This window comes from Cebus imitator, unplaced genomic scaffold (assembly GCF_001604975.1).
Source record: "Cebus imitator isolate Cc_AM_T3 unplaced genomic scaffold, Cebus_imitator-1.0 Scaffold324, whole genome shotgun sequence".
In the NCBI taxonomy this organism is placed as follows: Eukaryota; Metazoa; Chordata; class Mammalia; order Primates; family Cebidae; genus Cebus; species Cebus imitator.
Window position 1 is genome coordinate 1,603,092 of NW_016107639.1, and position 11,652 is coordinate 1,614,743.

The window sequence follows — 11,652 nt, forward strand, 5'->3', positions numbered from 1 at the left end:
TGAGATGTGTCTCCGTGTATACAAGTGTGAGATGTGTCCATGTGCACACACCAAGCATGAGATGTGTCTGTGTATCGCAAGCGTGAGATATGTCTATGTGTATCGCAAGCATGAGATGTGTCTGTGTGCATACACCAAGTGTGAGATGTGTCTACGTGTATAAAACAAGCATGAGATGTCTATGTGTATCGCAAGCGTGAGATGTGTCTGTGTGTATACACCAAGCGTGAGATGTGTCTACATGTCTACAACAAGCGTGAGATGTGTCTACGTGTATAAAACAAGCGTGAGATGTCTGTGTGTCTCGCAACCGTGAGATGTATCTGTGTGCATACACCAAGCATGAGATGTGTCTATGTGTATCGCAAGTGTGAGATGTATCTCTGTGTATACACCAAGCGTGAGATGTGTCTCTGTGTATACACCAAGCGTGAGATGTGTCTGTGTGTATTGCAAGCGTGAGATGTGTCTGCGTGCATACAACAAGCATGAGATGTGTCTGTGTATACATGTGTTCAGAGATGATGCTATTTTCTGGCATTATGGACTATAAAAAATTCTGGTGAGTGGATACATGTCCTAGGAAATGCTAGAACTACTACAAAAAATTTTCAAGTGATCTAAAAAGCCAGCAGTTTGAGAAGATAACCTCGTTCTGCACTCATTAAGCCCCCTTCAAACTTAGCAGGCAATATGCTTGCTAATTTTAGTTATCATTTTATTCTTACAAACATGTTTACATAGGTTGGCTGACAGAGTGACAGTATCGTTTGTAACATCAGAAGTTGGGTAGCTCCAGTTTGTGTAAAGTAGGTTTGAGGGTTTACTTTGAACCCCCTTGTCTCTTAAGTATGTGTCATATGTTGGTTTCAAAAGTGCTGCTGCTTCTCTGTTTAGTAGCTTATCCTTTCACTAATACTTTACTTGTTTATACAAAAAATGTATTGTTTTTAAAAAAATGTTACGTGTTCAAGGAAAAACATATGTAATAACTATATAGCAAGCAAGGGAAAAACCTTAAATTCTGAGTATAGAATGGGCAACATTTGTTAAATTTCTTGGTAGGTAAACATGTAGGTTATGAAATATTCTTAAATTGTCTCTTGTGTAAACACAGGTCTTGATTTTTAGCAACTAAGGTGAGAAATGGTAACGTTAAGAATTGTTGTACTAATACTTACTTAGGGAGTTCTTAAAGCACAGATTATTGAGCCAATAGACTATAATGGCCAAAAGAAACCCTTCTTATTTCGCAGATCACTGAGGCGATCAACGATAATGGCTCAGACACATCTGCAGTGTATGGCCAGCCTGCGCAGACGACAGACACTTAAGGCTTAGTGGTTCATATTCAAAACGGAACAAATAATAAACTTTAGAAGGAAAAAGACTATGAAGCATCACTTTTTGAAAACTAATACTTTTAAAATTCATAATGAAAAAAGTTGCTGTAAAATTTAATACTTAGATTTAATGCATGAGTTTCATTTATTTGAAATGCAGAAACACGAAGGTCTGAGAATTACTTTGTTTTTTCTTGTCTCTTAAGATTCTACTAGCAGTGGAAGATACAGGGCTGATTTGTTTCAAAGATACGTAAAAGAATATGCTTTTTATAGGAATTTCAGTTAGGTTAAGGCATAGCCCTGTATCAATTTTGTAGTCAGGGTCCAAATCCTCAGTGAAGAACTGATCCACAAATCATGCAGCTGATGAAAGATAGCACCGTTAACAGTTGCGTTCTTCCTGACGCAGTCAGCAATGTACAAAGCTGAACCTCTCTGCCTGTGCACAGTGGTCATGAATGAATTAGGTATCAGAGTGGGGGCTCTGATTATCTTACATTCACAGGGAAACTGCAGCACAAACCAAAATAATTTAGCTTTCTACAAGAGTTTAAGTTTGCTCTTTGAAGTTCTGCATTTTACTATTCTAAACTACTTCTTTGTAAGGAATAAGTATGCGTGAGTTTCAAAAGATGGGTGGTGAGAGTGTTTTGTTGCCGACATCCTGTTAACCTGGGGTGATGTCACCAGAAGTGAGTGTTATGCAGGCAGTTTGTTTAATCATCAGTGAGGCCTGAAATTTTACAGTATTCGACTTGTGCTCCAGTTTGCTGTGTACATTGATTTCTTAGGAACTTCATAGTATGATGTGAGTTTTCACTTTGAAATGGATTGAAGCGTTGCTGTGTCATGGAGATAAGGTCCGATTCTCACTCGTCTGAGCATTCATTTAAAAAAAAAAAAAGCCTGACTGATCTTTTCTTGATTAAGCAAGGAGAATACCATATTTACCCTTTATTGTTGGTATAAACCATTATTTTACTGAGAACCATTAGCTATTTAAAACTTGGTACATAAATTAAAGAGGAGCTAAATGGATTTGTGATTGTTGCCATTAGTAGCATTTTAGATTATACAGGCAATTATTGTGTTCATTATCCTAGAACAGCCCCTTTGCAGATTCATTGTGGTTGTCTTAACATCATACACAAACTTTCCCTTGGAGATTAAAATTTCCAGTAGCGTATTTAATTTTGTTATCACAGTTGTTTCAAATAAAACAAATATTATGACAAGTAGAAAACAATTTGTTTTACTAATATAAGAGATGACAATGAATGTTGAAAATGAGTTCTAAGTATGTTACCTTTTCTTAGTCATAATTGCTTCAAGTGATTCATATTTTTTATGGGTGAAAAGTTTGCAGTCAAGGCAAAAGATACCTGCTCTGTCCAGATATTGAAGATATTTTTAAAGAAGGAAGAGATCCACATCAGAACTAAAGTTACAACCTTCTTTGTAGAATCTGTAACTTTATAAGTTAACTGTTTTTTATTTTAAATATCTTTATGAGTTCAGATTGTATTTTAGATGAGCTGAAGAAAAGCATATTTCAGAGAAATTGAACACTAAGATTATTAATAGAAGTGGCTTAAAAAAAAAAAAAAACCCAAGTGTTGAAATGTGTCTTTTCTTCTGTTTTGTTAAAATTGACAGGCACACACAAAACCCACCCCACAAGATTTATACTATATAGTGTAGCTTGGCTACAAGTTATATTCCAGGAAGAACAGTCATAGTTCAGAAAAGGCCGCTTGGAAGAAAGCAAGGCACAGCCCATTCTTGAAAAGTTGTGTTTTATTCCACTGCAAGTTTTATTGCTCTTCTTTAAGTTAAAAGGGATTGGGAGACCTATTGGCTTGCAAATGATCGAGCATCCCCCGCATCTGTCTCTGTCAGTGAGGAAGGTGTTAGTGCTTTGAGTGGTCTGCCTGCCGGTGTGCAGCGGGCTGCTTTGAATCTTTTGCTCCACTACGTGGCACTTTTTTGAAAGGAAACTTTGTGTTCATTTCTGAGTGTTTTTGTCCTGCTTTTGCAGTCCCTTGCTGCGACGTTGCAGGGAAAGTGTGAGGTAGTGGTTCTGCATTTTGCAAGACAGTGATTCTTTATTTTATTACAAAAAAAAGACCAACTCTGGAAGGCCAGATTAAATCATTCCTTTCACTTTTTAATGGGATTTGGATGAATAGAGTAAAATATGCACTTTGCATTCATTGATAGCATCTTTAGGTTGAGGTAATTGAGTCTTTTTTCCCTGACTGAATGAATAATGACTTCATCTGATCCTCAGTGAGGCCTGAAACTTAGACCGCCTTTGTCACAGCACAAGGATCTGGGCTTTGAAACATGCTCTACTTCCCTGGCTTAATTTTTCTTCATTTTAATCCAAAAACCTATTTTTCTCAATAATTCAAGCATAAACTATGTAGTAGTTGAAGTAGCGGAAATTGCATGATATTTGTCCTCGTTGTGGTGCTTTCTAAATAGAGCTGATAAATCAGCCGCTGTGGTCTTCAGCTGCCCCATTCTCAAGGGAAGGCACAGCCCATACTCGCGGCAGCGTTGGGAACTTCAGCACTGGTTGAATATCGCTCCTTTTCAGACTGATCTGGAGGAGCAGTGCTGTTACTGTTCTGTGGTGACCCAGGAATGCAAAAGCCGCTTTCCGGAGCCCCGAGATGTTGCTGTGGACATTTTACTTGGCTGAAAGGGGATCTGCTACTGTGAATTAGAGAGCAGTGTGCTTTCTTGGGAGAATATAGGGTTGGGAATGTGCAGTCTTTGAAGAGCTTATACTGAAAATGAGCTGCTGGCTGTGTTGCTGTGTTGCATTATGGAGAAGAGTTTTTGTGGCAGGCAAAGTGTCTCATCAGTTGTTACATTAGAATCGAGTAGCTATTTCACATAAAACTGACACTTTGTGTTTAAAGTGCCCTCTTTTAGGAGTCTCACACAGTGAAGTGGCCATGGCCAAGTGAGGCCCGTGACAGTGGCAGTGTGCACAGGACAGTGCAGGAGGTGCCGCCCCACCTGCTGAGTGTGCCCCCACCTGTGCTGGGCGTGGAACCTGGACTCTAGGCACTGCCAGGCATAGGGCTTTGGGGTTCTCGTCATCACTCCTATTGTCCCTACACTGTTGTGAGAGGCCATGAAGTATCTATTAACCAGCAGTGGTGCTGACCGTCGGCCGCAGGAAGTGGATTAAAACATGAAGTATCTATTAACCAGCGGTGGTGCTGACTGTCGGCTGCAGGAAGTGAATTAAAACAAGCCTGCTTAGAAGAGAAAGCTTCCTATTTTATGATTCTGTTTTATAGCATAGATCACTGGTGTTCTTTTTATGTCTCCTACGAGATTAGCTGTTTCTTGCAGGTAAAATCTTAAAATTAGCTCATTTTCATAACCTTAGAGTTTAGCACAAAATGTAGACATTTAAATTTATTTGTTTAATTAGTTGAGTTTTCTTCACAACTGTACTTAATGGACTTTCTGACAAAGTTTTATTTTTGCTTGATAATTGTAGGTTCTAATGATCTCATGAGAGTTTGTGGCAAATATTAATCAAAACCAGATGTGAACTAAATATATGAGTTGTGGGAAAAGGCTAGCTTTCTATTGGACAAAGTTACAGATTTTTCAAAAAGCACTATAAAATAAACCAAGTTATTTATTAGTTCTGTAATTCTCAAACTTTTTATTTTTTTAATCAGGTTTTTTACAGTCATGTTTTCTTCATGTACTCCTTTTCAAAAGTTCTTCCAGATTCAGGAGAAATTGAGGTGGCAGATAGATAACTAACCTAATAGGAATTGGGCTTCTGTTAATATCACGTAGATCAGAAATAAGTAGGTAAGTTAAGTACACAGTTTTTTGACCTAGTGATGCCGAAGGCAGTGGCCTCTCACCCTGGCGGCTCTGCTCCATGAGTACCACTACCACCAATTACAGATGAGGAAAACGCGGCTTAACAAAGAGTTTAAGGGTGTTCCTCAAGTCACATTTAGTAAACGAAGAAGTGGATTCCAACCCAAGTGTGTGATAAAAGCAGCAGCAGCGTGCGTGCGTGGGGAGGGTGCTTCCTAGCAGGAACTGTGGTCCCCGTGCCAGGCTCTCCCTCTTCCCATTCCCCCGGGGGCTCAAGGAAGAGACTCCCACAGTCCCTGTTTTACAGATAGCTTGCCCGAGGGTATGCCGTGATATGGCAGAGCCAGCATCTACATTAGCCGAATCCAGAGTCCCAAGGAATCCTAACTGCTGTGCTGTGTCACTTCTTCCTCCCTTCCTGCAGCAAGTCCACTTTCCTCCCCAACCCCACTTGCTGGGCTGCCTTGTGGTCTTTCAGGGCTGAAAGCAAGAAAGGAGAAACAGTTCATAGCGATTGCTAGAGCTCAAAATTGAAGGTACATGCTTCAAAAGAACTATATTCTCTTAACTTGTATGGTCAGAGAGCTGTGTGGGTTGCTAGTTCTCACTGTTTCCAAGATCCTGTACAGAATGCAGCCAACAAAATGAACTGACTCTTACTGCCATAATTTTCCCTCACATTTTGCTTAGCAGGTAAATGATCCATAGAATGGGCTTGGGTATAGTGTACCTTACTGGGAGAACACACAATGTAGGATTTGTGCAAATTAGAAAGGTTTTCATTATAAGCTATCTGTCTATTGCTTTTTTTCTGTAAGATAAGTTCTTTCAGAGAGACTACCGGTAGGTGGGAAAGACATACATTCTGTCCTGTTCTTGAGAACTCTCCATCTGAGTAGAATCCTCACGGGGAATGTGCAGAGGCACCCACGTGGCTATCAGGCATGGCCATGGCACAGCACACGTAGGAAGACACACCCAGGCTCTGAGAGCTCTCTGCTCCAGGCCCAGCCCTGAGCAAGCTTCCAGTGCCCTCTCTAGGCTTGCATTTCACTTTGCCCCAGCGGGTGACCAGTGCACCATCGTCCAGAGGCCACGTCTGAGTTTGCTACAGCTGTGTGCTCTGTCCTGGTGTTTTGTCAGTAGACCCTTTCTGGAAATGCTCTGGGGATCATGACTCATTTCTAGAAATTCTGCTTGAATCTGTCAAAGGTGTTTCAGGAGAAAAGTTAGTAACAGTTTCATATTTCATTATAATAAAGGCCAATACCAAAATAATCCTGGTTTTTTCAGTGTCATTGTCATTTTGTAATATTGTTCTGTTTGTAATATTGGGGACATTGTGGTTAGCTTGTTCATGTGTGTTTTTAATGTCATCATTATCATGTATTCTGATTTGTAATATTGGGGAGATTGTGCTTAGCTTGGTCATGTGTGTTTTTAATATCATCATTGTCATGTGTTCTGATTTGTAATATCGGGGACATTGTGCTTAGCTTGTTCATGTTGATGTTTTTTCTTTCAGGTTGGTTTATTGGACCTTGAACTCAACCGGCTGACAAAAGCACTATTTTTGGCTTTAGTTGCTCTTTCCGTCGTTATGGTAACCTTGCAAGGATTTGTGGGTCCGTGGTACCGCAACCTTTTTCGGTTCCTTCTCCTCTTTTCTTACATCATTCCCATAAGGTAGGTTTGAAAATGAAAATAAAACCAATGTCTGGTTTATTAAACTAACGTTTCTGAGTGTGAAAGAAATTATCCACACAAAGCCAGAGAAGTAGGAGCCAGGAGTTCCAAGGAATCAGGAGGCATTCTTCTGTGGAAACATTGGGGGAGACGTCATCAGTTGGTAGAGTGATCGAGAGGTGCCAGACTTTTCCTGATGTGAATGTGTTAATGGTGTACTCTTCAAGAATCACAAGCTATTTCCTGATGAAACATAAACTGGAATTGAACAAAATTAGCTTTGTTTTTTGCTGGTAGACTTTTAAATTTCCAGTGCCCTTTGACCTGTGCAGAATCATTAGCATCTTAAAGTTCTATTTAATATATCTAATGTCTGCCAAGTTAGATAAAATATTAAGTAAGTAAGGCAGTGTTTTAGTATAGACTATCATTTCAAAATGCTAACCTCTATCATAACTAGAGATTGGGATATCAACAGTTAATATTAGATGCCTATTTAATCTAAAGACTAATAGGTACCGTATAAAAATTTATAAATTCATTTAAAAATATTTGCAGAAATATTTTTAAATGAATTTATTAAATAGAACTTTAATCTAGAATATCCACCTTTTGTAACAGAGAATGGACTCAAACAGTATAGAACAGTTAGGCTCAAGAAGGTAGCCACTTTGAAGAGAAAGACATCTCTGTTTGTAAACCAGCTTTCTCCAAAATTTGCTCTAAAAGGTGACGTCTCTTCTATTTACTTAATGTCATAAAATCAGAGCTGGCAGGCTGAGTCAGGAGAATCGCTTGAACCCAGGAGGCAGAGTGCAGTGAGCCGAGATCATGCCACTGCATTTCAGCCTGACAACAGAGTGGGACCCCATCTAAAAAAATATATATGTATCTGAGCTATAATCTGTTCTTGGGGTGCACGCACACTGCACTGCCCTCAAAGACGGTCACTGGGAATGAATCCAGTTCCTCTCACCCAGTCTGTTTGAGAGACAGGAAATCAGCCTCCTCTCTGCCTGTCACAGCACAGAGTCCTGTGGGCGCTCCCTTAACTGGCTCACAGGTGGCCATACCTGTGCAGAGAGTACGCAGCAAACAGCAGCTTCTCATTGCGGCTGCGTGACTTGCTGCTGAGCTCGACTTTCCGCACTCCGTAAAGCTGACTGTGGAGACGGCTGTTCTAGCCTGGTTTGTGGATTGAACCTGGTAAGGCTCAGATTCCGCCTCCTCTCCCACTACACAGCCACCGTCCCTGTGTGCCAGCTGCTTCCCACCCTGCTGTGCCCTCTGCCTCAGTGCTCCTCCACCTCATCATTCTGTGCTAGTCTTGTCTTGTCACTTGGCTTTCACCCTAAATACTCATGCTGAGAGAGGCTGCCTTTGTCTCCTCCTCGGTACAGACCAAGAAACAGCCAGCTACTTGCTGTCACAGCAGCCTACTGAGTCCTGTGCAGACCTCTGGGACATTTATCTTGTTGTTGCCGCTTTCTCTCTTCTCACCACGCCCTGTGAGAACAGAGGCCTTGTGTGGCCCGTTTGTTGTCATGTCCTAGTTAGGGCCTAGAACAGGGCATGCATGGGATGTGGCAGGGCCTTCGTGAGAATCTGTTGAATGAACCTGTTACAAAGGCCCTGCCCTGCTCAGAGGGCCCAAGTGCAGATGTCACAGTTCCTGTGCCAGCATGTACTGAGTGCCACAAGTGGACTCTGGAGATAGAATCTTTGTCCTCCAAAGACGCACTGGCTAAGTGGCTATAAACAAAGTATAGCTATAACCTAACCTGTGTGTATTCTCTGACTGCCGTGCCAGAATTTACTTATTCGGATGTGATGGTCCTTCAGATAGTTCTCATTTGCTATTCAGCCTAAATACTCGCCTTGATCCTAGGCCCTTCCCTCATTTCTTCTGTCTACCAGCTTCCTCCATTTGATGCCACCCACTCCCCAAGAGCCTCCTTTGTCTCTTTCCCCACACACACGAAGTGAACCCTGGTCTCCATTTTTGTATTGTCCAGTGTCATGTGAGAAGATTCATTAGCCATCAAGTGGAGGAGGAAATAAGACATTTCCCCTGCTTTTCTTAGTTTCTGCATTCTGGAATGCCTGTCGTAGGCCAAACAGGCTTCAGTGACTGACTCAGATGAGGAGCTGCTTCTGCATCTAGAGCTGCATGGGCCCCATCCTGACACTGCAGCCTTGCTCACCTGAAGACCTTCTGGTGAAGGGGAGTGGAGTCTCTGGTTCTCAGTAGCTCCACCTAGGGCACTGGCACATCTGCATGTTTGTGCCAGCTTCAGAACCTGTCTCAAGGGTGGCGTATGTTTTTCCTATGGAGAAAATGTATTTCCACACCCAAAATAGGTTGATAGACACTTAGGTAAAGGCTTTTGGGTTATATTGGGTTACACGTTCATTTTTATTGGAGCTTCATGACACAGAATGTTTTGGGATTCTTCTCCTGGAAGTTGCTTCCAGAGCCTCATAGCATGTTGTTTTTGTTACTACTTGCTTTGTGGATTGGTACAGGGTCATTTTATAAATATACCATGTGTGCCTTAAAAATATATATTTTTTTTACCTGAATTGCTCTATAAATAGCCATTAGATTGACCTTCTTTATTATAATTTTTAATATTATTTATGTGCTTTACTGTCTTTTTAAAAAGAAAAACTCTTAACTTTTTAGTTACTGAGAGGGTGCAAATTTCTCACCATAATAATGAATTAATTTGTACTTTTTCCCCATGCCATTTTGTGAATTCTAGCTTTATATATTGTGAGGCTATGTTATTAGTTGCTTACAGGTTTAGAAGAGCTCTTGTTATTCTGGTGAATGAAAATCTCTTATAAACAGCATTAGCTTGGTGGTAGTGTTATTTCTTCAATCCCATGCTACCATCTTTATACTTACTGTGATTAATAATTTATTTGCATTAATTTATGCCACTTTATTTTTGCTCTTTGTTTTACTTCTGTATTTATTTTTCTTTTCTTCCTTGCAACCTTTTGAGTTTTTAAATTCGATTTTTTCTATTAACTTGAAATGATACCCTATATTTCCATTCTTGTGGTTTTCCTAGAAATTTTAGATATTTAATATATAATATTTAGTAAAGTGTAAAGTTAAGCTTTATCTTTACTGTCCTCTCAACAATGCTAAGACCCTAAGTCAGCCCACCTCCCCTCTCGCATCCATGACGTGCTTTGTCTAGTTGGCATTTGCTCTCGGCTTGCCACCCTGTTTGGTTTGTACTCAGTGTTTGCACTAGACCTCCGGGCCGCAGCCTTCCTGGCGTTACTGCAGTAGTGAAAGGGCGCTTCTCTTCTAGCACATCATCCTGCATATTCTTGACCAGGCTTTTTTCAAAGAGGGCACGGGCTTTTAGCAGAGTAAATTTCATTTACAGAAGAATAACCTTAATGATTATGTTTGAAATGAAACTTGGAAAATGCAGTGCTTATTATTCACACTCAATCTCATCGCTCTTTATTTTGGCCGGGCACAGTCGCTCATGCCTGTAATCCCAGCACTTTGGAAAGCTGAGGTGGGTGGATCACCTGAGGTCAAGAGTTTGGGACCAGCCTGGCCAACATGGTGAAACCCTGTCTCTACTAAAAATGCAAAAATTAGCTGGGTGTGGTGGCGTACGCCTGTAGTCCCAGGTACTTGAGAGGCTGAGGCAGGAGAATTGCTTGAACCCGGGATGGGGGACAGAAGTTGCAGTGAGCCGAGATTGCACCAATGCATTCCAGCCTGGGCAAAAGAGTGAGACTCTGTCTAAAAAATATATATATGTATATATACAAGGTAGCAAGGTAAGTGTTACGGTCAGCAAATGGTCAAAGCTGGTGCACCAACCCCTGCTGTCACAGAGCAAGTAGACAGGTGATCCAGCGTCCTTGGCCTCTGCTTAATTGGAGGGGACAGGCATAAGCATATAAATGAAACAGTTGCATAGTGGTAAACACTGTTAGTAAAATCAAGCTGGGCACTGGAACAGAGAGAACCCTGCAGGGCTTCAGAGCAGGTGGGCCTTCTCTGGCGTGGTGCTCATTAAGCTGTGACCTGCGTGGTGAGGCCACTGTGGAAGACCTGGGGAAAGTGGGCAGAGAAAGCACGTTGTCCCAGCACACCAGAGGCGGCCAGTGGCTGGCACACACATCCTCCCGCCCTGCCTGCCCGGCCTCCTGCATGGGACGACTGCCGGCTCTGTCGAGCAAACACATCTTTTCCTAGGAATTCCTTCTTCTTCCTTGCTTTCATTAATTTGATTTTTCTTAATGTCAGTTGATTTTTTCAGTCCTGAAATGTCACTTGATGTTCCTTTCAAGGCTGCTTCCGTTTCACAACATGATAGGCCTAATGAGAGCTTTGCTTCCTTTATATCTAGGACACCTCTGTCTTCAACCGTCAGAAACCATTGAACTACTGTTCAATTGAGGTTTTTATTATATGTTAGTGAAATGTTTTATTTATATGGACTATTGCCAGTTGTTTCTTTTTCTAGTAAAACAGCAATATAGAAAGATTTGACCTTTTTTTTCTTTTATCGGTTACAAAGAAAAATTATAGTTACAAAAATCAGTTTATGTTATAAGCGTTTTTTAACTAAAACTAATTCTTCTTGTTTTTTCATACCTTAGTAATTATATGTATTTATAGTAAAACAAAATAGAAAATAGGGCAAGTGGATAGCTTGAGTCCAGGAGTTTGAGACCAGTCTGGGCAATATGGTGAGACCTGGTCTCTCCAAAA

General features: G+C 40.9%; 1 protein-coding gene across 1 annotated transcript in view; it reads left to right on the forward strand.

Moving 5' to 3' along the window:
* ATP9B (ATPase phospholipid transporting 9B (putative)) overlaps window positions 1-11,652 on the forward strand; it is a 294,182-nt gene that overhangs the window by 169,680 nt on the left and 112,850 nt on the right. Inside the window, exon 12 of the mRNA XM_017504545.2 lies at window positions 6,736-6,896. Within this exon, the coding sequence (XP_017360034.2) occupies window positions 6,736-6,896 (161 nt within the window). The remainder of the gene's footprint in view (window positions 1-6,735; window positions 6,897-11,652) is intronic.